General features: G+C 35.9%; 2 protein-coding genes across 2 annotated transcripts; both read right to left on the reverse strand.

The window, feature by feature from the left end:
* Positions 1-1,387: 1,387 nt before the first annotated feature.
* LOC115928770 (ephrin type-B receptor 4b-like) lies at positions 1,388-4,904 on the reverse strand. The gene is made up of 4 exons (XM_030996659.1): positions 4,545-4,904; positions 4,047-4,110; positions 2,808-2,916; positions 1,388-2,060 (listed from the first exon to the last, which is right to left on the reverse strand). The coding sequence occupies exons 1-4, from the start codon at positions 4,788-4,790 to the stop codon at positions 1,829-1,831; spliced, it is 651 nt and encodes a 216-aa protein (XP_030852519.1). The 5' UTR covers positions 4,791-4,904; the 3' UTR covers positions 1,388-1,828.
* Positions 4,905-5,190: 286 nt separating this feature from the next.
* Positions 5,191-23,785, reverse strand: LOC105445729 (angiopoietin-1 receptor). Its single transcript, XM_030996585.1, has 11 exons — positions 23,752-23,785; positions 21,061-21,405; positions 19,995-20,282; positions 16,877-17,014; positions 16,074-16,229; positions 15,219-15,356; positions 12,125-12,415; positions 10,333-10,644; positions 9,534-9,607; positions 8,524-8,793; positions 5,191-5,235 (listed from the first exon to the last, which is right to left on the reverse strand). Exons 1-11 carry the CDS (start codon positions 23,783-23,785, stop codon positions 5,191-5,193), a joined length of 2,091 nt encoding a protein of 696 aa, XP_030852445.1.
* Between the last annotated feature and the right edge of the window lie 2,041 nt (positions 23,786-25,826).

Consider the following 25,826-nt stretch of genomic DNA (forward strand, 5'->3'; position numbering starts at 1 on the left):
TAAGGCATGCATTTTCCAATTAAATTGTGACATATGTTTCGCCTGTCTTTTTGTCCTTTTGGCATTGTAGGCTGTTGTCGGTCATACCGTATGTTTATCCGCTTCCGAAATGTAAGCTTAACCGACAGTTCGTGCCTCATGCGTTGATTTTAGATTTTGAATTAATTGATTTATTCTAGATACACCTCTGTAGACGGACGTTTAAAGATGAAGTTGAGTTCTGGTCATGCGATTGAATTGTGACAGAAACGGTGTGGAATCGATCAGAAAAAGGTTGATCATCTAGCATATGAGTATTTGTGTGTATTGCAAGGTTCTTGAATCATCATAATGATAAGAAATTTGGCCAACTCTTGGTAAGGTTACAAGCACTGTACACAGAAAGGTGTATATGGAACTACACGAACACGTGGCGAAAAAATCCGTCCCGATTTTTACGATGTACATGCCATATTTAGAATATGAAGGCATTTGAAGAGCCAATTTTGACATCCCATTGACGTAAGCGTCGTCTGCAGTGTTGTCTTCCACACGTTTCAAACTTTCATAGGTGTTAATAGGAGGCGACCCAAAGGTTGGGTTCTCATAATGTTAATCTGCGGTTGTGGTAAATGGACTATCTTTCTAATAGTCCTTAAGTTAGTCGATTTGAAAGAAGTATGGAAACAAAGGCATCTAATTGATATATATTTATCGTTTTAAACTTTTAACAGCAAATAGCGATATCTACAAAAGGCGATACTTATTTCATTGCAACTTCTGATATCATAACGATGTTTAGTTAAAATAAAAAAAGTCACATACACATCGATTTTCATCGAGTTAGTAAGCACATGTTAACAATTATCTTCACATTATGTACAAAAGATCATCAAATATCAATTATCGATGAAAGAGATCATTTACATTGTCTTCAAAAAGTATATAATATCCTTGAATGATATAATTGAAATAAGTACTCTCATCACTAATCATGCTAAGCATTTACAACGTTTACTACTACCACAAGTTACTATTTTTGATACGTTCTAGTGAATATGCTGTATGGAGTATAACATTATAATATCCACATGAAAACTTAATAAGAACGTCTTAGATTTTGTTGCTGCTGTTTACGTGACATAATCGCAAATACTTTAAAACCTCAACTTATCAGGGGCAGTTTCTTGCAGAAATCATATCTGGATGACGTCGGTGTCATTTTCATGTTCACACATGTTATGCGAAAGTCGTTGTGATCGTAATAACATGATTTTCATCATCATTTTTATTATTATTATTATTATTATTATTATTATTATTATTATTATTATTATTATTATTATTATTATATATATATATATATATATATTTTTTTTTTTTTATTTTTGGTTTTTTTTTTGGGGGGGGGTTCTTTGTTGACAATTTACGAAAGAGAGACTGTTGCAAAATATAATGATAGTAAAGATCACTTCAGTAGAAGAATGCACCCTACCAAGGCCTTACAATCTTCTTATATATTGTTCCTCATTTTTTAAACCTTAATGTGTATGATTAATCACATTAAAAACAAAATCACAAACGTGACAATATTGTGTCGAAGATTTAAACATACCCCCCTCCAAAAAAAAAAAGCAAAAAAAGAAGAAATTGACCTTAGTAGCAATATATAAGGACTAGTCTGTAATATGTAATAATCTATAAGAACTAGTATTTTTTGTTAATTGCTCGCCCACATTATATTTTTACGGAGGGATAGAGCCTATACGTTCAATTTTACTCAGCAGTATACCCCGCTCCCGCCTCCTTTCAGAATTGAACAACGTGTCATTCCATAATGCGGACAGATTTAGCAGTCAGCATTCTCAATGGATTTCAAAAAATTCTTCCTTCCTCGAGGACCTTCTTCGATATTGATGTAATCTATATCACCCTGTTGTACTGATTTTAATTCAAGTTCTTGATAGGCAGTGCCATCATTGCTCACTCGTTCATACAGATCCTGATAGGTTTGACCAGTTCCTGGCGATTGCGTTTCATCATGTGTGTTCTTTTCACTCTCTCCTTTATCAGGTTGTCGTCTGTGTTATGATAACGTGAAGCATTAATGAACTACAAGTTCATAGATAAGCAAACAATCATAGGCCTATGCCCGTATTCTACTAAAATTCAATCCCGAAGCTGGGCTCATTAGGTTGAAAACCATAATTAACAAAGGAGGTTTGTCTGAGTTCTAAGATTAAACGTGATTATAGATTCAGCATCGTGTTAAACTTAATTTGTAGAATACGGAGCATAACTTTCAGTCCGACTCCATGATTAGATGATATTAATTGGTACGAAGTAGACTCTGGCTACATTATTAATGGCCATGTTAACTAAAGCTGATTAGCTTGAAGACTATTAACAAAACAATTAGTCTGATAACACAGTTATAATACACGTCATAATATAACAGATAAATATACACATTTTCACAATTAAATATAGACAGTAGAGGAATTTGTCATTTACATGTATAACACTCTTTTCCACAAGGGCCCAACTATGTTTGAATAATAGCCTGTCGCCTAATATAATCTTCTAGGACGTTGTTTATGTTACAAAATAGAGGAAGAAGAATCCACAAAATGAGAATTTCTCTGAAAAGCACTTTTTAAACTTGACTGCTAGTATTCATTCGTTCATTCAATAAATTTCCACTAAATAATAAGAGATTCACTTTGAAACCAGTACAATTGCCCTACAGATTATGCATGGTAGGGTCTTCGGAAAATGTTGGCAATGATATGCATTTGAAAGCAGATGAGAAGCATACATGTTCATACCTTCTGAAAAAGATCACAATTAGGATGACACAGAAGATACAGATAAGAAGAATCGATGGGATGAGACCAGTAACAAGTAGAGCTCTAAGAGAATATCTAGACTCATCACCTGGAAAAATACATTCGAAACACATCATTAAATTTAGAAGAGGATATTTATGTTAAAACATAAATATGCATGAAGAATAAAAATATTACAACCTTACCCTCAAGCAGTAGTGGAAATTATTAAGAACGACAACAAAATAACTGAAAAGAAAAACTATCATATCAGATTACCAAGAGCTTCTACCGGTTTTGTTGTAGACCATTCACTAGAACTAATACCATTGGCCGTTACCCCGAGGTTAATAATTTTGAAGGTTTGCTTCCACCGAAGGCTTATACTTCTTAAAGTTTGTTACCCCGAAGGTTCATAATTCCAAAGATTCGTTACCCCGAAGGTGCATAATTCCGAAGGTTCGTTACCCCATAGGTGCATAATTTCAAAGGTTTGCTATCCCGAAGGTGCATAAATCCGAAGTTTCGTTACCCCGAAGGTGCATAATTCTGAATGTTCGTTAACCCGAAGGTGCATAATTGCAAAGGTTCGTTACCCCGAAGGTGCATAATTGCAAAGGTTCGTTACCCCCGAAGGTTCGTATTCCGAAAGTTCGTTACCCCGAAGGTGCATAATTCCAAAGATAATTCCGAAGGTTCGTTACCCCGAAGGTGCATAATTTTAAAGGTTTGTTACCCCTAAGGTGCATAATTCCGAAGGTTTGTTACCCCGAAGGTGCATAATTCCGAAGGTTCGTTACCCCGAAGGTGCGTAATTCCGAAGGTTCGTTACCCCGAAGGTGCATAATTCCGAAGGTTTGTTACCCCGAAGGTGCATAATTCCAAAGATAATTCCGAAGGTTCGTTACCCTGAAGGTGCATAATTCCAAAGGTTTGTTACCCCGAAGGTGCATAATTCCAAAGATAATTCCGAAGGTTTATTACCCTTAAGGTGCATAATTCCAAAGGTTCGTTACCCCGAAGCTGCATAATTCCGAAGGTTTGTTTAATACCCGAAGCTGCATATTTACGAAGGATCGTATGTCTGTTTCATATCACAGCTATTCTAACAATAACAAAATGCCTACAAAATGTCAATGTTAGGGCACGGTTGTATATTTCCAAATGAATCTTTGTATGTACCCACCAAGAGACCCGTTCTGACCATTTCACATTTTGTATCAATACATTTTTTTTAACCTGGCAATGGGGAAGTCATTAATGGTGACCATTCACCGTATCCAGCTCCATTCAAAACTCGGACCTGAAGAAAAGAGGGATGAAGAGGGGATGAAATCTTTAAAATATATTAAAATTAATATCAACCATTCCCGTCATCTGGAATATATTAAAGTCAAAATAGCTATCACTTAACGTAAACCAACATATCACCAAACTGTCTACAAGAAGACCTTTACTGTCATTGACAATACATAACATACATGTATATGGCCGTCTTACAGGCAGTAAACAATATTGGGTTGCAAGAAAATGGTACTACCACAAACAAGTTGAGTTTGCCTATTTCATACAATTGCATCAAATTTATTCAGTTATTCTAATAATGACTAGTTTTTAATTTTGTTTCGAGGCAAAGAATCTTGGTTGTCCATGGCCCTCAACAAGTCAAGTACGTATTACTTTAATTATTCCTTTCTCAAAATTCCTTTACTTTGAGACAGCACGCAAGAACTTTACCTCAATTTCGAATTCACTGTCCTTTGTCACTCCTTCGGTAATCACATATTCGTTACCCTCAACATCAGCTAGTACTGTATCAAGTGGTTCTGGTTTTGTCCGGGTGTATCTTAGTTGGTATCCCTGTACATCTCCATTGAGGTGAGCAGGGCTAGCAGCATCCCAGCGCACAGTTACGGTTTCAGAGGTCGCTTCAACACTTACAGTGGGCGCAGGGGCAACTACAAATACGAAAACAAAAAACATTGAAAAGAAGTATGGAAATTATCTGATTAAAGCACATGCTAAAAAGGCATAAAATCCTAAATCTAATTACTGGATTTGTGGAAGCATACATCTTGTTGTATTTCGTTTCATAGTTTGAAATAAACCGGTAATGCAATTCAAAAGCTTTTTTTATTATTTTGAATTGAGGAAAAGAAAAAATCCAAGAGAGTTGTCAGATGTATTGTTATGTGAGTGATATATCTCTCACTTCTCATCCCCCTGGGTTTGAGATTGCTTACGAAAAAGAGTCAAAATATAATTTTCTATAATGTTTTCTAAAACAGAAATTATAGTCGCATGGCCATGTTGCTAAACGCTTCCCCTTTCATACTCATCTACTCATTTGTTGAATCATTGTTTTTGTATTTCTACTTAAGATTCACAAACACTCAAGCTCAAGTTTCCCCTTCGAGTTTATGCAATACTACAAGAACACAGACACAAGAAATAGCATAATTTTAGTGATCTAAATGTAAGATGTTACAAAACCTTAACATTTCTAGAAAGAGACATGTATGATTGCGCCCTTTTAAGTTTCATAATGTTTAGAAATGATCTTTTTTAACCTTTAAAATATGTTAATAGACATGCATACCGTGTGAGTCAAAAAAGGTTTACACCTAGAAAATTGCTAATTATTTTAAAAATCATCTATGATTAGTATACATCTTATGAAAGAGTGTTTTATCCCAAATCATTTGGTATCATTTTTGTGTGGTATGTGTTCACGCTTGGATAAACAGGAGGCATTGTTTGCGAGAGTGCAAAACTCGACATGCGCCAAAATGATGCCGTATGTATTATGTTAGGATTAGCGGAGTGAGAGAATGAATTGAATGTATCAAATTAAATGCATTGCATTTTTGCATAAGCAAAGTCACACACACACACTCGCACGCACACAAATGTTCATTGATATTTGATATGTGTAGCATGATCAAATTTGTTAGGGATGTTATTTGGATCTGCAAAGACCGAATTAATACCCAAATCCCAACTGTTTTATTCGAACATCACATAAGCAACTTTGGCGCAAGTCGATTTTTGCACTCTCGCAAACAATGCCTCTCGTTTATCCTAGCGTGAACACATACCACACAAAAATGATACCAAATGATTTGAAATAAAACACTCTTTCATAAGATGTATACTAATTTACTGTTCATAGATGATTTTAAAAATAACTAGACATAATACTTGTTTAGAACAAGTATAGGTGGGCTGGTCAACTGAAATTTGAGACAAAATAGAGCAAAAATAAGCGAGATACTGCTAAAAAACAATGTCATTGATGTAATGATGTAAACGAAATTCACCTTCCTTAGGCATAACTCGCAACTTAAGAAATTTCTGATATGTGCCCTTTAATCGTAATTTTCACTATGATGAAGCATCAAAATGAAAAATGATGTTGACTAAGCTTGTAGAGAATTGTCTCAGCTACATCATATCGAAATTTGGAAGAAAATCAATCAATATTTACAGAGATACAATCAATGTTACATAAATATGCTGACGTCATTATATGCAAATTCGTATTTTGAGTTCCAAGGCCATTATGATGATGTCACGATACACTTAATGGCCAAATGAGACATGGAATCATATTTCCGACTCATACTCTATCTAAACATGAAAAAACTTTGAAGGTCACGGTTCATTCCAAAGAGCTATAATGGATTTTGTATAGGCATGTTTTTGCCCATATATGCTATGTAATAAAAGAGCTCGCGCGCACGGACATTTATCTTGAATTGACGCTCATCTTGTTATTAATGGTCATAAAGAGATAAACATGGTATCAAATTCCTCGAAAAAAATATGAGAAATATCATGAAAGAAAAACAAAATGGCGATTCTATGTTGTGTACTGGTGTTACGCGCGAAAACGCGCGCGCATGCGCGTGTGCGCGATTTTTTATAAAATGCTTAAAATGACTTGAAACGTATGCAAAATAAATTTGAGACGATTTTGAGCATTTAAAATTTTTGCAAGCGCACTGACGCGCGGACGTACGCGCACGCGCGCCTTTTTGACCTGAAATTGACCGGACTGATATTGACCTTGATCATGATAAATATGATTGAGAAATACCTTTTGGTTATGAAGATATGATCATGAGATGATTTTCAGAAAATTTCACAAAATGGCGCCTAGATGACGTCATCAGTCAAGGTCAAGGTTGAAAACCTTACCGTGATTGTTCCATACGCCTATACATATGTGTGCCAAATTTTAAGGTATATGATTATACCATTTTCAAGTTATCTTGCTAACAAAAAAGTGGGTGGAAATAAGAAAAACTAGACATATAATACTTGTTTGGAACAAGTATAGGTTGGCTGGTCAACTAAAATTTGAGACAAAATAGAGCAAAAATAAGCGAGATACTGCTTTAAAATTCTTAAAAAACAATATCATGTAGATTCATAACGTGAATTAAAATCACCTTCTATAGGCATAACATGCAAATTATGTCATTTTTGACATGAGGCCTTTAATCGAAATTTTCACTCTAATGACGTCATCAAAATGAAGAATAGTTATCATTAAACTTGTAGACAATTATCATAGCTACAACATATCGAAATTTGGAAGAAAATTGATCAATATATACAGAGATACAATCAATTTTCCATAAATATGCTGACGTCATAATATGCAAATTCCTATTTTTAGTTCGAAGCTCATTATGATGATGTCACGATACACTTAATGGCCAAATGAGACATGGAATCATATCTCCAACTCATACTCTATCCAAATATGAAAAAAAAATTGAAGGTCACGGTTCATTCCAAAGAGCTATAATGAATTTTGTATAGGCATGTTTTTTTCCCATATATGCTATGTATTAAAAGCGCTCGCGCGCACTGTCATTTATCTTGAATTGACGCTCATCTTGTTATTAATGGTCATAAAGAGATAAACATGGTATCAAATTCCTTGAAAAAATATAAGAAATATCATGAAAGAAAAAAAAAATGGCGATTCTATGTTTTGTAATGGTGTTACGCGCGAGAACGCGCGCGCATGCATGTATGCGCGATTTTATATAAAATGCTTAAAATGACCTGAAACGTATGCCAAACAAATTTGAGACGATTTTGAGCATTTAAAAAATTTGCACGCGCGCGTTTTTTGACCTGAAATCGACCGGACACATATTGACCTTGATCCTGATAAATATGAATGAGAAATTACTTCTGGTTATGAAGATATGATCATGAGTTGATTTTCAATTTTTTTCACAAAATGGCGCCTAGATGACGTCATCAGTCAAGGTCAAGGTCGAAAAATTTCCTATGCTTTGTGAATATGCCTATACATATGTGTTTTAAATTTTAAGATATTTGATTGAGCCATTTTCAAATTATCTTGAACACAAAAAAGTGGGTCGAAATAAGAAAAATAAATAAATAAATAAATAATAAATAAAGGCGATTTTAACAAAAATATAAGGTGGTCTGTATTAGATACAGCCCACCTGATAAAGAAATAAATAAAGGCAATTTTAACAAAATTATAAGGTGGTCTGTATTAGATATAGCCCACCTGATTAGCAATTTTCTAGGTCTAACTTTATTTTAGAATCACACTGTATATACCTCCTTCAGTATCGTTATATTTGGAAAATTATTCATGCATGTAGTTTCATTCTATTAATTCACATACAAGCATTCTCATTTCGTGACTATTTATACAAATTACGCAGTTTTTCCTCTTACGCATTTCCTCTGTTATCTGTGTAAAGCCCTTTCCTCTTGGCGTCTCAGAGTCTTTATTGTAGACTACAACCTGGATGAGATACTGGGAGTACGGTTCAAGGGTCTGGGTGTAGGAGTCAAACGGAATATCAACGGAGTTCTCAATGGGGTCAGCCGTCCCCTTTGAGATCCCAGACTGGATGTCAGACCGGGTGAGGTAGATGCGGATTCCTCCCACTCCACTGGCACAGTTAGAAGTATTGGGTGGTGGATTCTACGAGATAAAAACATACAAAAGCCGTACAATGAAAATCAAAAAGTGTAAATCATAGTTTATAATTCAATTGTTAAATAAATTGCATAATATTTCCCATGGAAAGAAGCATCATGGTTTATCCACTTTTCTTCCAGGAAGTCAAAATAATTATAGCTGTATCTTGGCCAACACTATACATTCCAGAGTACTGAATTTGCTGTTGCAGGGATTTGGAAGGCGAAAATCTCAAAACTTTTGATAATATTCCGCTGTTATATAGAGCCCAATACATCGCAAAAACGACGTGTCTAAGCGCTCCAGGCTTATTCAAGAGAATTTTGGCAATAGATTCATTTTAAATATGAATTTTGCAACGGGCAGTTTTTGTATTCACCATAAATGTTGTACACACATTTTCATGAACTCTTTTTGCTCCTACAGAAAAATGTTGTGATAATTTTTTTTGTAGAGCTTCAGAATCACTGATAGGGGATTTAAATCTGTGAATCACTTGACTGATATACTTATTATATCCCAATTGCATAGTGCGTATATACACCACGTTCTCGTTAGGTTATCAATTTCAGTGCTCCCAGCATTCAAGGAATTCCTTTCTACCCGGTTTAATTTGACACCTGGGTCGAGAATGGCGAATGTAGATAAATGTCTTACCGGAGCTTGAACCAGCAACCTTCACATTTCCAGTCAAATGATTAAATTACTCGTGATCAACACATCTGGAATAAGAATTAACTTACCTCCCAAGATACCCATATTTCTCCAGGTCTAGTCCCCTTAGTGACGTAAACGGATGACGGTCCTCGACTAGGAGCTACATACACAATAAAAATAAGATCAACTATTTGTTATATTAAAACATTTTAAATTCCATATCTAGTGGTTTATTGCACTAGACAATATTTAATAAAATACATTGCCATGAAGTTTAGATATAAATTAGAGGTAAGAGGTAAATTGTCATCATAGTTTGGCTTTCAATTGTTTATCAATACAAAAGTAGTATTTTATTGACAACTTGACAAGTCATTAGCCTGTTTTAAATTCAAGAAAATATCACAATTATTCTAGATTTTTGTCAAAATTTTTGGCCGTTAAAACTGATTAAATTATTTTTTCTTTGTACAAACCTGCCAATTAATAGTACTGAAATTTGTAATGCACTACTGTTCTTTAACCAACCTGTGAAAGATGAATCAAGTTGATATTGTTCTGATACAATCATCTTGATATACTAGGCTTACGAACTATGAGACTAGATGTTGAAATGCCATTTAACAAATACACTGATATTGCGAACACATAAATGATTACTGGTTTTTCATTTTTCTAAGTATTAAATTTAATAATATTGTATTACTTAATATCTTTTCAAAATGAATTCATACATGAAAGGTTAAACTTTCAAGGAAAGATGCAGTTAGTATTAATTATATAGTCACAATGTAAAATCACATTGGATTTACCTTACTAAAGAAAGCAAACATGCTACAGTATAATTTATAAAATATCAGATCATATAGAGCATTAACAGCTTACGTGAGCATTGGGTGGTTCCTACTACCTCCAATCGGCGTCCCTGGCCTCCTGGTCCAGGTCTAAATGCTGCTACACCAAACACGTAGGCCGTATCTGGACTTAGACCGGTCACTGTTTCAGATGGTGCTAGACGGTCAGACCTCCTAACCTCTTGATCTTCTTCTCGTGAGTTGTTCAACATGTAGTAGACACGGTACCCGATGAGAGGAGGATCACCTATATATGTCGATGCATCCCAGGCATCCCACATCAGAGTGACTGAATCATTGGTTGCTCCGATCACGACGGGTGCACTAGGGAGTTCTGGCTGGGCTACAGTGAGATAAAGAAAAACCAAAAATAATGAACCAGTGAAGATTATAAGAAACAGAGTAGGCCTATTTCTGAATTCAAACGGTTATTTCAAATTGTGTTGTCCAATAAATAGCAAAGTTTTGGCAAATATTTCTTAACCCTATATATTTTTTTGCGATAACTTTTTTAACGCGCGTAACACCAGTACACAACATAGAATCGCCATTTTTTTTTCTTTCATGATATTTCTCATATTTTTTTCGAGGAATTTGAAATCTGGCGCTGAAATTTCATGAGTTTTTTCTTTGACATCTCCCGCACACTTTAAGACCCTATTTGTGAAAATCGGGGGTATGGTATCGGAGATGTAGCACATATTTGTGACCAATGTCACACAAAAACGGCTCCAAAATGGTTTCCAATGATCTTGTGTGTACAATGTATGGGTTTAACAAGAAGTGTTGTTAGAAGAATGTTATTTTCTGTTTTTATTCAGATAACATCCCTTTTGGCTACCATGAACTATTCTAGATAACAAAACAATGAAAAACAAAAGATTTAAAAACAAAGAAATACATAAGAAATTAGAATTTCAAGAAAAATTAGCATATGTTCATAATTAATTACAATTATAAGTATGGAATTTCAATACATGTCATTAATTTGACTACCCTATCTTTTAAATTATATGTCAAGCTACAAACATGCCAAATTTAATTGCATTTTCTCCAAAAATAGGGGGAAAACTGAACAAAATGAGAATTCGTTGGAAAATTTGCATATTTGCATCATTAATTAGACATAAATTAAAATTAACGATATATATCATAAATTTAACTAAGCATTCTTGATTAGTACATGATAAGACACAAACACGCCAAGTTTGGACAAAATCGGTCCATAAATAGCCGAGATCATAGGGGGGGGGGCCTTAGAAGACCCCCACCCCCCCCCCCCGGGTTATGCAGTTTCAAAATAGCCCGGGCTATATAGGGTTAAATTCAACAGACTACTTTGACAAAATTTGAAAATGATTTTCTCCGGTTTTCCAACAAGAATAAGTCTTTCTTTAGTCAAAAATATCTGGAAACAGCTCATAACGGGCTTATAACACAGAGGGTTATTTATGTCTGACCTCTGAAACCGGTATTAAAATTAACTCATTGCATACTGCAACCAGCTGGTCCTTGTGTTAAATCTATGGGAATGGGAGAATACAGCAGTCAAAGGATTAAAATAATCATCCTACACACGCATTATCATTTATTACAAAACAAATTGTGAGTATTAATGTCTGAGTTCTGGTAACAAGGTACATTACTAAAGTCACTGAATTAAACAAAACTTAATTTTATTATCATATTTCTTTGATCGGTCTACCAATTGACAGTATCATGAGGAACATACATATAATGATGGAGGATTCCCTGATATTCGTTTGGTATTAGATCATTAAAAAAATTGTTTGTATATGACGAAACTACATCAATCCACTTACTAAATTCCCCATCACCAGTGACAGTGTCACTAAAGAAGATGTTCACATCAGAGAGAGAGCAGACAAACAATTCTCCAACTTTCACATCAAACACGAGAAATAGAAACTTTTCATTCTGGGGGAATCCATTTCCATTGTGTATTATGTTTTCTTGTGTATAATTTCCGCTGCCGAATTTCCTGTAGAGATTGACCACTGGTTCAGCCGTGGAGATGAGATTTCCACCTTCCAGGCGACAGACAAAATTGTTCGTCTGTCCCTTGTTGGTCTTTACATATATAACCGTGAAAGCTATAAAATGAAAATGAAAGATAATTAAACTCACGCAGTTATGTAAGATAATGTTTTAATTACCTCCCCAGCAGGTTCATGTTCATCACTTCGTGCAGACTGCCAATTTTAACAATTATACAGTTAGAATAATAATTATGACCTACTATTAGCTATTCCTGTCCAAGGCAGATTGAAGTTATGTCTACAGTTTCAAAACTTGCAACATTTAATACCTCATATTTGTTTTTTTTTAAGTGAGACATTTTAATTGTATCTATTTTTCCTCTAAAATTAACAGATGCTAATTTCACTTGGAATTTAAACTGCTCTGTTTATTTGCAATAAATTTGCAATGTACGCTATGCATGTTTCATTGAATGAATATAAACTTTACTATATGGTTTGAACACAAACTGATAATCGATCATGATGGCAGACTTGTGCATATAGAGGGGGTATGTATGAAGAAGAAGCTCTGCTCAAGCTTTGTTCGTTCTTTTTTCAACATAGTATGTATGTTTATTTGTGTTATTTTGAACGCCAGAGCATGCAATTTTTGTATACCAGTAATATTGTTATTATACTTACGCTCACAGTTAGGCCCATATCTACCAATCATGCATTCTGAAATATAAAAATAATTGAAACAAGTCAACGCAAAGCGTGGCATCCCCTCGCACAGTACAAAGTCTCTATATACGTTAGAACAAGTTTTCTCCATCGGACTATACTATTATATTACTAGGCAAGGAAGTTAACCACATTTTCACATAGGGGTTCCTGCATATCTAATGAGCTATGACCTTTCACCTTTGACCTACATACTCAGAAATCGAACTTAGGCTTTACATGTATTTTGATACCATGTACCTTCATATTAAATTTCATTAAAATTTGTCAAACATAACTCAAGTTATCGAATGGAAACCTGATTTGCATATTTAATACGCTATGACCTTTGACCTACAAACTCCGAAAATGAACTTAGGCTGTGTTTTGATAACATGAACCTTCATATCAAATTTCATTAAAATCCGTCAAACAATACTAAAGTTATGGATCGGAAACCAGATTCGCTTATTTAATGAGCTATGAACTTTGACCTACTTCCTAGGAAATTGAACTTAGGGTGTGTTTTAATACCATGTACTTTCATATCAAATTTCATTAAAATCTGTCAAATATTACTAAAGTTATCGATCGTAAACCAGATGTATATTTTTTCGCATATTTAATGAGCTATGACCTTTGACCTTTGACCTACGTACTCCGAAATCGAACTTAGCCTGTATTGTGATGTCATGTACCTTCATAACAAATTTCATTAAAATCCGTCAAACATTACGGAAGTTATCGATCGGAAACCAAATTTGTTACGGACGGACAGACGCACGCACGGCAGCGTTACTATATCCCCTCCGACTTCGTCGGCGAGGGGATAATAAATTATCTGCAACAAGCACAAAACATTAAGTAAGAGAATAGATTTACTGCATACTAAACTCAAACTATATCATCTGTCTTTTAAGATGAGCAAGTCACTTCATCACACTACAAACCTGAAAATTCCCACGTACTGTATGGATCAGTATGAATATCTGCACTATAACTCATGAATAGCCATACTTATTGATATTTTGATAATTGTATTTAATCTTGCACAATTTATTCGTTTCAATCATTGGTTGAAATTATTATGTTGTTATTACTTCAATGTCTATCCAAACATGTCTTTTCTCCCTCTTCTTCTATTTCAAGTTGTATCTTGTCTGTCCTTTTCATTTCCCTATCCTTTTCCATTCGCTTGTTGATTTTGTGTGCAATGATAATTACTGTGCATATTACTGTATTTTATCGAATCAATTTTCAATGTAATATATTCTAACATCTTCTGCAATTCAATTTGTTTCAGTCTCTGGCTGCTTTTTGGAATGTATGTGTTTTAATCAATAAACTAGTTCAAATCAAATAAAAGTAGTTTCAAGAACCAAAATACACTCATAGGTGTAAACATTGCATATCAGGGGGGTACGCAGGGGGGGGGGGGAAGGTTCAAACCCCCCCTTGGTATTTGTATGTGTGTAAACCCCCTTAAAAAAACTAAAACCCCCCCCTTTGTTTTTTTTTTTTTTTTTTTTTTTAAGTGACCTTACCCCCCCCCCCCCAACGAAACAAAAATGTCAATTTTTCAAATTTCGAGACCAAAAAAAAAAAAAAGTGTCCGCTTACTCCCCCCCCCCCCCCCCCCCCCCCCCCCCCCACTGAGCGACTTTTCGGTTGGCTGAGTCGTTGCGATTTTTTTGCCCAAAAAAGTGTCAGCTTACCCCCCCCCCCCTTGAAAAAATCCTGCGTACGCCCCTGTTGCATATACATGTACACCAGACAACAAAACTAGCAATATTATAATTAATACTTAAAGATAAAGTAGAGTTCTGGTCACGCGATTGCATTGTGAAAGAAACGGTGTGGAATCGATCAGAAAAAGTGGATTATTTGGCATATTAGTATCGGTGTGTACTACAACGTTCTGGAATCATCAAAATGATAAGAAATTTGGCCCAGTCTTGGTAAAAGTAAAAAGCACTGTACACAGAAAGATGTATATGGGACTACACAAACATATGTGGCGTAAAAATGTGGTCCTCATACGAATATGAAGTCATTTGAAGAGTCATGCTTTGCAGGGAACATTTTTCTCTGATTTTCTTCGATATATCCACACTTGCATAATAACAATGAAAACAGTCACAAATTATTGTTCACCTCTCCCCAGAACTCAAGCTTCTCAAGCTTGGCAACACTGATAGATTGTTAGACTGACCTTGGCAGTTGGTCCCTGTCCATCCTGGTTCACATTCAGTAGATCTTCCTGTACAGACTCCAGTAAATCCATCACACTCTCCTGATACACAGTGACATGTCTCCGTACAACTAGCTCCAAACTCACCTTGATCACATTCTAATAAGTGTTTGTTATAAGAGAAAACAAATTCATAAGAAACACATTAAAGTAAACCCCTGCTGTGTTGTTACATTTTTGTTGTTTACATGTAAATATCTGTTGTGCAGTTTTGTAGACAGCGGCATTATCAAATACTTAGCCATGGACCAATATGTCAAAATGTGTACATAGGGCTCATCTACAGACTAAAAAACATTTAATTTGGACCCCCTTCTAAAAAAAATTAGCGTAGAGCCCTGTTGTATATATATTTATATACTGCAATCATTTATATTTTCTGGTGTGTTGGTGTTTGTACTTAGCGGTACAAGTTTTAGCCTTTATTTCATGATCAAAATAGACAGTGGTACAAATTGATCATAAATGATCAGACATATATCGCAAATAGCATACATGGCCAAGGGCAATAGATTTGCCAAAGCAGGGCATAACATATAAACATAAAACATATAGTATCATAAATAGTGCAGTGAGATAACATATATAGAAAAAAAGAAGAGAAGAATAAATCGAAAAGGTATTTGAAGAGGACAGCAGTATAGTCCACCTTGACTGGTAATGATTAGCATCATATAAAAAAGAGCTATAAATAGTTCCAAATTCATATTTGATATTTGTGTGCTAATTCCCATTTGTGCCAAATGAGTGAAGATTCAATGTTCCATGACAATAACCCAATTGACAGTACTTCACTTCCTTCTATTTGTTACATACCTGTAGTACAGTCCAATCCTTTGTATCCTGGTGTACATGAACATCCATAGGGATCGGGCACACAAACCTGAAGTCCACTACACGCTGTGCTATCATCTGGAATCTCGTAGTCGCATCTGTACTCGCAGTTACGACCATAGCGATTTCTACCGCATGCTAGATATAATGTTGTACACAGGGAAGGTAAAGATTATTTTTAAAATTTAAAAATTTTAAATTACTAACAGCATTACAGGCAAAAATTTAGATTTGGGTCAATTTACTTCCAATGACCCTACCTATTATATCACATTGCTTTCAAGAAAAGCACATATAATCGTGATACGAGGTGGGTTTATGATTAGGGATATGAGATGATCTGTACTTAAAATTACGACCAAAGCGATATAAACCACAAGCTGCATATTGGATTTGGATTTGTGTTTCAAAATAAATTCATTGTAGTTTTAATTTCTTTTCATCAAAGATATATGAAGATAAAAGTAAAAGCGATTCATAGTGTTATAGTTCTTTTAATGGACAATAAAATGTAATTCAAAAGACACTACCTACCTCTAATGATAAATATCTCAAAGAAGTCCGAAGAAAAGTGTATTCCTATATTAGAACATGGTTTCATCAGTATATTAGGACTAAATTATGACAAAATGTGCTCGTGGTTGGTCTTATGAGTCTTACTGGTCCGATTTCTTTAAAGGTTATGAGGATAAGTTTTGTTTTGGTATTAAAGTATTGAGTATCAATATTATGGCAACTGCTGTTGCAAAATTAAAACAATCATAGAATAATGAATAAGATTTTACCCATTTCACATCCATCTCCCTGGAATCCTGGAGGACAGATGCATATCCCTGTTTGATCATGACAGACTCCTCCATTGTAACATGATGGACATATCTGGGTACATCCACTAGATTCATCATAGCGACCAGCAGGACATGCTGAAATTTAAACACCGTTAACACAGTAAGATTTGATACCTAATTTCCTCGAACACTTTCTTTCATCGAGTACTCTTGAAATAATACAAGAAGCAGAAAAAACTCTTAATTGAATAAATGCATGTATCACTATCTTATATTACAACCTCCAACATCTATTCAAGTTATGAAAAACATGCCTTCTAAGATGGTTACTATACTCTGCGCCATACTCAGGTGAGGTAAATGGGTACCTGGTAGGATTATTCCTTGAAATGCACTGTGCGCTGATAAGGCTGCCGGAGCTAAACCTAGGGTAATAAAGTCCAAAGCTCTTTGGAAGCGCATAGAGATGTTATTTCATAACAGAACTGAAATATTATTATTATTATTATTATTATTATTAGACCATCTATTTGTGGGGGGGGGGGGGGGTAGGGGTATTATTTTGGTTGGCGGAGATGGGGACTCCATTAAAAAATAGTGAGGCTTTAGCTTTTCACCCCCATAGAACTGAAAAAAGAGCTTTTTCGTTCATTTTACGTTAGTATGGAAGAACATAACACAACGTTTCATGAATGGGATGGCCCTCAAAATTTCTCATGTACTCGAATTATGATAAATAACAGCTTATTATGGACCACATTTCAAATTCTTTTTCAATGACAGAAACAAAGCTGTTTTTTAATTTAATATTTATGCATATTGAATCGAGTTAAATTCAATTCAACTCAATTCAATTCAATTCTGTTTTTCAGCCGTATTACGACATTATTGCAAGATAAGCAACCCCAAAACTGATCCTGAATACTAAAAGGTTATGGATATTTCGGGGGAAATTTTATGTGTCAGTGGTCGAAACGTGACTTCGTAGACAACGCTGTACGGCGTATATGTTGAAGCCCCCACCCCTCCTTTAAACATATGTTTAGATACGCCACTGTTCCAGCTTTAAAAATAATAAAACAGAAGAAGAAGAAAAATCGAGAATGCCAAATAAAATTGTCATAAATGATAACGGAGAATTAACTAAGAAAGAAAGAGAAGCTTGTGAGTGGTGTTATCCAAGGCACAATTTTCAAGTTTGATCGACACTTTCATCACATTTCTGGAATATTGAAATCAACTATACTTCTTAACCTTTTTTTCCCTCCAAAATCACCTTTTTTTAATTTAAAATCAAAGGGGAATACAGATTACGTCCGGGTTACTTCAATGTACATCACCGCAGAAACTATTAATGAAAGGCATATTGCAAAATAGATTACGTTGGAACATAAAATACAGGGGCGGACGAGCGACTTCCAAAGTGGGGGGGCACCAACAAAAAAGGGCACTTTCTGAAGAAAAAAGGGCACCTACAGTGGGAAATCTCAAAGCGAAAATATACAATTTTTTAGACATTGGTACATACCCCTGCATTGTGATTACATTATCAGGGATTATTTCAATATTTGTTTCTCTTCATACATCATACAAGATATCGCTTAAGCATCATACTTTACAGTTGGGTGGGATGGCTGAATATGCATTTACGAGCGAGCGAAGCGAGCGAGAAAAATTTTAAAGATCTGCGAGGTCGCAGTGCGAAAAATTACATCTTATAAGAGGAAAAAAGCCAATCGTAATTGGGTTATAAGCACATTCTCATAACGGAAGACTGAAAAGACCTTTGATAACTAACATAATTATATCATCTTTAAATGCGAGCGAGCGCAGCGAGCGAACTTTGGGGGAAATTGCTCTTACTCGCTTTAAATAAGGGGCATGTTTAATGATTTCATGAAAAGAGGACAATTATCGAAAGGGATAAGACACTTATTAGAAAAGAAAAGGAGCACGTGTCAAAGTACAAAGGATAATTATAAGAGGTGAACATGAGGCATTTTTTCACCTGAAAAGAGGGACTCACCTGAAGAAAAAGAGGCGTTTACGAAAATGGAAAAAAGGGATTTGTTGACGGAAAAAGGGCACCCATCAGATTTTTATAGGGGCATTTATAAGAGGTGAAAAGGGGACAGATCCCTTATTAGAAAGGAAAAGGGGCACGTATCATTATTAAAAAGGGAATTATCAGAGGTGAAAAGAGGCACTGACCAGATATGAAAAGGGGCACTTATGAAAATGTAAAAGGGGCACTTATAATAAAGGAAAATGTGCATTTGTTGAATGAAAAGGGGGCACCGTTCACATTTAAAAAAAGGGCCGTTATGAGAAGGGGAGGGAGCTTTTTCTTTTTAATGGGGGCACTTATCATAAGGAAAAGGGGCACTTATTAGAAAATAAAAGTGGCACATGTTAAAATTAAAGGTGTGCTCATCCGAGTTTAAAAAAGGGGTAGTTATCAAAAGGAGAAGGGGCACTTCTTACAAAGGAAAAAAGGGGCAGTTGTCAAAGTAAAAGGAGCACCTCTCAGTTTTGAATAGGGCAATTATCAGAGGTGAAGGGGGCACTTATCAAAAGTGAAAAGGGGCAATTCTCGTACCTGAAAAGAGGCACTTACTAGAGACTAAAAAGGGCACTTATTAAAGATAATTTCAAGATTGATGAAAATGGAAAATGGACACTTATTGCAAAGGAAAATGGGAACATGTCAAAGGAAAAGGGGCACGTGTCAAAAATAAAAAGGGCACTCGTCAGAGGTGAAAAGGGGCACTTTTATTAAGTAATAGGGGCACTTGTCAAAGTAAAAGGGGCACTTCTTACAAAATAAAAGGGGCACTTTTCCTATGTAAAAAGGGGCACTTTTGGGGTATCTGAAAAAGTGGGGGGGGGGGGCACTGTGCCCCCCTGCCCCCCCGGGAGAACCGCCTCTGATAAAATATACATACAAATCACTTTTGGATAAATTGTACAATAAGTAAATCAGTTGGAAACTATTTTGAGAGGATCATGTTGTATTCTCAGGATGGTCAAATAGTAATAACGGAATGGAATACCCTCACATTGCTTTCCCGTACCCATATAATATTATAGTACAATGACTAAATTCGCCGATTACCTCTTACGATCAGTCTAAGAAGTCCAGCTCTTGCCTGTCCCCTCTCACCGGCCAAATGAAGCTCATAAACACCACCATTTGAGGTGTCTACCTCTCCTATGATTGTGTAGACAGTCAATCCCTCAAAGATCGTGCCAGAAAAAATAGTTAGAGTCATATCAGTTGTACCATTAAACCTCCAGTACTTTGCCGTCCCACTAGGAGTAACCTCAGTAAAATCAACCGTAACGTTCACATCCCCCTTGTTGACAGTCTTTGAAAATCTGCCATTTGTGGGCTCAAACTTAGCTGAAAACGAAATGAACGAACTATCGTGACCATAAATGTGATATGATAATATAATAATAAGAAGAATGGAAAAGAATACGATATAATACACCATAACACTACAGTCACACCGACAAGATCGACACCAGATCAACAACAGACAGATCGATACATTACATTACATTACCCTAAATGGTCAATAATCGGTCGGTTTGGAATCGGTGTGGAGCTGGTTTGATGTTGTGACTGAGGGTGTCAGGATACAGAACATTTTGTTCGATGGTTCCCACAATATCAAGCCAGTCGTAAATTAGCTTCAGCTTCATTTGAAGACAATACTAGAAATATGATTTGTATTTAACCCTTTACAGAAATTGGAAATTTAAAAACCACCGGAGTAGACACGGTTCCTTTTCTCAACTTTTATGAGTGAACAAACATTGTCCACCGGGGGACATGAACAAATTGATTTCAATGATAATGATGGTAAAGATGTCTGCTTTATCTCTAAAAGGGAAACGTGGTTACTTTGAAAGTCAACTTGTACACAGGAATTGTAATCTAGAATTTTGCATCAACAATTACAAATCAGACATACCTCATTAATTAATTAATATTTTGTATACTGTTCCAAAGTCAATAAGAGTAATCATGCTTTGATATGCTATACAATAAGCATGCAGGGCTTTGTAAGAACTCAATGTGAATTAAAGAAAAAAATCAAAACTTGGTAGCTACAATCGTGAGGCTTCTATTATCAAATACAGTCTGAATACGATGAATGATTATTTTTAATTACCGTCAGATCTCAAGAAGAGTGTCGGTACAACAGAGCGTTCTCCATCCAGGGATGAAGCACAGTAGAAGGCACCATACGACCTGTGTTCGGCTGTCACAAGATTTATTCTGTAGGCTTGAACTTGTGGATCACCAGCAGTGAAGGGGACACTCTCTGGCGGATCAGCATTAGCTGGATTAACTGGTGTAGCTAATGGGTCCACTTCATTGTATAAATAGACATACCTCCCGTTAGACACAGCAGCAGTCAAATAAGGATGACTTCTGTAGCACTCAAAGAAAGGGTTACCAGTCTCTGTGCTTGTATATCCTCTACTCGTGGTAGATATATAAACAGATGCCGATGCTGAAAATTAAACAGATGAACAGCTGTGAAATTTAATCGACATAATCAAGGAAGGAATTAAAAATATCAGACAGTATAAGTAGCATCTTGATCTGAGAGCCCAAATATAAAATCCTTAATTTTCCGCTATGACGTTCATGTATATTAAAATAAAATGGTTTTAATGTAACAGCTTATACGCGAAACATCTTCCAAACGCTGTTTACACCCCCATAATTTCAATCAATTTTTATACGAAGCCAATTTGAAACCCAACTATTATCAGCGTTTTAAATAAACTGCCGAAATGATAACCGTCATTCGCCGTATAAAAACATAATGCTTCATATATGTTTATCCAAGGAGTTTTTAGAGATGGAGACCCAACTGGCAACAAATTATTCCAAGCAGCTGCCGTTTTCTATAGTTGCACAATATAATATACTGGTATGCTGTAACCTAGGATGTCCGAGGTTCGAAGCCGACAATATCATTGGAAAGCTTGAGTCGTGATTTTTGTCACAAATGAATATCCTTATTTTTTCACTTTTTGTTTGAACTAACAAGGTGAAAATGGAACAGATGATAACATATGAATACCAAAGCCTAATTGTGTCAAGAAATTTGCTTACATTATATGAAAGCAGCTTGAATTTGTGAAAAATAGTAAAAATTCATAGTTCTTAGACCTGCAATTTGACACTTTTCCGATTACTTGCGGCTCACGAAAATAAAAAGTGAATATGTTCATGTGCAGTTCTTTATGATGTTATATGTGAGGTTAGTGCCCACATATGCCCAGTCGAGTAGTTTTGATTAATATTTCAGACAAATTTGCCTCCTGTAAAGGTAAGCACTGTGTACTGCACGTATTATCAGACGAGGGGTAGCGAAAAGTAATTATCATTAGAAAAGAATATTTCCCTTTGAAAGTGGCCCGTTAGTTCGCAGCTAGGCAGGAATCTTTTGTCTACGTATCTGCAAGGAAGATCGAGTTAAGCACATGCCTGACATATTTTATCCTGGCGGCATGGGTGTCGATCCCGGGGGGATGGGGGGGGGGATATATCCCCCCAATATTTCAGGTGGGAGGGATGGCTTGTACAATCATCCCCCCCCCCCCAATAATTCACCATCACCAAAACAAAACAAAAAAATGAAGAGAAAATTAATGATGAGAGCCCGATGAGAGTAGTTAATGGTTATTACTCGCAAGATGACCATCAATTAATATACACATTTTGCTATCTCATTTTCATAATACATACATGAATAGAAAACGAAGTAAATGAGACAGCATCATAAAAATGCAGTGCGCCAAATGCAAAGCCGCAGCGTTAAAAAGCAACGAGCTAAATGTTAAGCGCGAAGCGCGAAAGTGCAAAAAAGAAGTAGAGAGTGGGAGAGAGAGATAATGAGAGACAGAGAGGATATAGGCGCGTAGCCAGGGGGCCGGAGGGCGGCCAAAAGAAAAACAGAGAAAGAGAGAAAGAAGAAAGGAAGAGGACGTAGGAAGAAAAAGGATTAAGAATCGAGAACGGTACAACGAATCGTCTTCTTTCTCTAATAATTTAATGAAACGTCAAAGCTTCCGCGCTTCGCGCGGGAAGGGGAGGTAGGAAACTGAATTCAGACAAGGTTAAGAGTCGAGAACGGTACAACGAATCGTCTTCTTTCTTTAATAATTTAATGAAACGTCAAAGCTTCCGCGCTTCGCGCGGGAGGGGGGAGGGGGGAAACTGAATTTAGACAAGGTTTAAGAGTCGAGAATGGTACAACGAATCGTCTTCTTTCTCTAATAATTTAATGAAACGTCAAAGCTTCCGCGCTTCGCGCGGGAGGGGGAGGTGGGAAACTGAATTCAGACAAGGTTAAGAGTCGAGAACGGTACAACGAATCGTCTTCTTTCTTTAATAATTTAATGAAACGTCAAAGCTTCCGCGCTAGGAAGGGGAACTTGATTCAAACAAGGATTAAGAGTCGAGCCACCCCCACTCACTGCTCACTGTTCACTACCGCCCCCCTAAAATTAAATCCTGGCAACGCGCTTGAGAGGATAATAACCCAGGTAGCAAGCCCATGTGGGACCCACATAGGTCTCATATTCTCTGAAATGTTATCTGTATTGGGAGCGACTTGAAAAAGTTAATAACTTGGAAGGGAGGGGTGCAACCTGCCACACGCTTCTACCTCTTGGTTGCTTTGATCCATTGCCGAAAATATTTTGGCACCTATCACCCCCCCCCCCCAACCACGGCATCGAAGATGGTACAAAGGGAATGCGCCAGATATACTCCATCTCTTAAAACTTCTTGGTTTGTCTATAACCTCAGGAAATTCCCGTGTTTTACAACTGTATTCACTTACCTCCATGAACATATAGCATTACAACACCAAACATTATCCTCATAAAATCCATATTCAATTCGATGACGAATTACTAACGTGACCAGTGATCAAAGCATCCATGAAAACCAAATGACTGAAAGCCGAATCACGTATTGTTATGTAGGAAACTTGTTTCAATTGAGGAATTTTTGGAATTTTAACCACTGCCGAATAAACATAAACAGTTAATAATTGAATACAGGGTGTCTAAAAAAGCAACGAGATTCTGATTGGCAATACCCATAAAAACTACTTAACCATCCTCACTGAAATTTAGTAAAATGTTGTAGTAGTATCTCTATTACAGTTGTCCTCGGTGGTTTGGTGTTTCATGTCGAGTAATTTAATCATGACTATTTGTATTACGATTATTGCAATAATGATCATTATCATTCCTGTCATTACTTTGTTATTATTACTGCTGTCGCATAGTTTAATCATTATTGTCATTATTATCATCATTATCATAGTCATCATCATGATTATGAGGAGGGGAGGAGGAAATTATCATTACATAACAATTTACATGATATATTGATTAAAGCATTTCCAATACCTTCCACAAGTTTCCACAACTATTTCAGAAAATGAATATGGTACAACCTCATAATTTCCTTTAGGGAGGCCTTGTATTTGTCTTGGGCTTTGGGAAGGGAATCGAAACAGGCTTACATTTGTGATAAGCTTCATGAAAAATTCGTTGCGGAAATGAACTTCCACCCAGGATCCACTGATTTCTAATCTCGACCTCTGTACCTTTTAGGACGTTTGCGGGGGATCATTCGTGTGGTTCAAACTTTCTGTCAAAATCATTCATACATACAGGCTGTTTAAAACAACTCTACAATGCCACCAAGTATTTTGGGAAAGTAATGGTATTAACATCATTAATAAAGTTGCCACAAAAGTCAAACATGCAGTCCTTTCCAAAGTAAACAGAGACAGGATGTGGCCCCAAAAATGGTATATGGAAATTATTAATGTTGCTGAGAACGTAACGCGATTCTCAGTTATTTAAAAAAAAAAAAAAAACCCGTCCTAAAAGGTGTTATTGCAGAAGACAAACATGAGAGATTTTTGGTCCGCATACTTCAGCTGCAATTTTGTAGATGTAGTACTTGGAGAGGCCAGTAGTTGAACATGAGTCTATTATGGAGGCCTGCAGGAAGGTCCAAACCAGATAGATCCCTTGAAACGGCTGTTAATGTGTGAATGGGAATTACCCTTACTTATTATTAGTAGCTGATTAGGACATGTGAATTTGTGATCTTGCATGCGGAAACGGTTATACATTCATTATTTGATTCTTGATACACCTCATTCAAATTCGCGATTGTTCATGCGATATATGCATAGTCGACAAAGGGAGAATAAAAACAAACAAACAGTGAGCTCAGGCGTATTTCATAAAACTATATTTATCTCCACTGTGAGTAGTTCAACATTCCTGACATTGGTGGTGTACGACTATAATGAAGCATAGTGCATTTAAATGTGTATGTGTATGAAAGAGACTCATTTGATCGTTTTGCTTGATCATTTGTTATGTGAAGTTATCTGTTTTTTGACATCAATGATATTGCAGTTTTCCACATGCACTCTCTGGGCAGGATTTATTGGAAACGTCTTAGCAAAACTGTATGCTGAACCACCTCAAAGTTTCCCTTTGGGGCCTGTTCTGCCGATTTTTCTAAACTTCTTTCCTGTATGATTTGTCAAAATGTGATACATTTTAGCAACTCAAGCTAATAAAATATGTTGAAATAGTATTTTTTACTTTCAAGTCCTAAACATTACGCGGATTTTCTCTTTGAAATTCAGATACCGCCCACCAAAATGAATGTTGGTACCCTCTCTTCGTTTTTAACCACTCATGCGTAAATAATGCATCATAAGACTTGCATCAAATGAAAGAGGAGGATCTAAGCCTTACAAATATGTATCATTTATGAATTATAATTGTGATTAAGTTATGATAAAACATCAATAATTCTCGATTTCGTTTTTTTCTGGGACGCACTGTTGATGAAAATGGTTTTGTCTGTAGCACCAAG

This window comes from Strongylocentrotus purpuratus, unplaced genomic scaffold, assembly GCF_000002235.5.
Source record: "Strongylocentrotus purpuratus isolate Spur 01 unplaced genomic scaffold, Spur_5.0 spur5_scaffold_3, whole genome shotgun sequence".
NCBI lineage: Eukaryota > Metazoa > Echinodermata > Echinoidea > Camarodonta > Strongylocentrotidae > Strongylocentrotus > Strongylocentrotus purpuratus.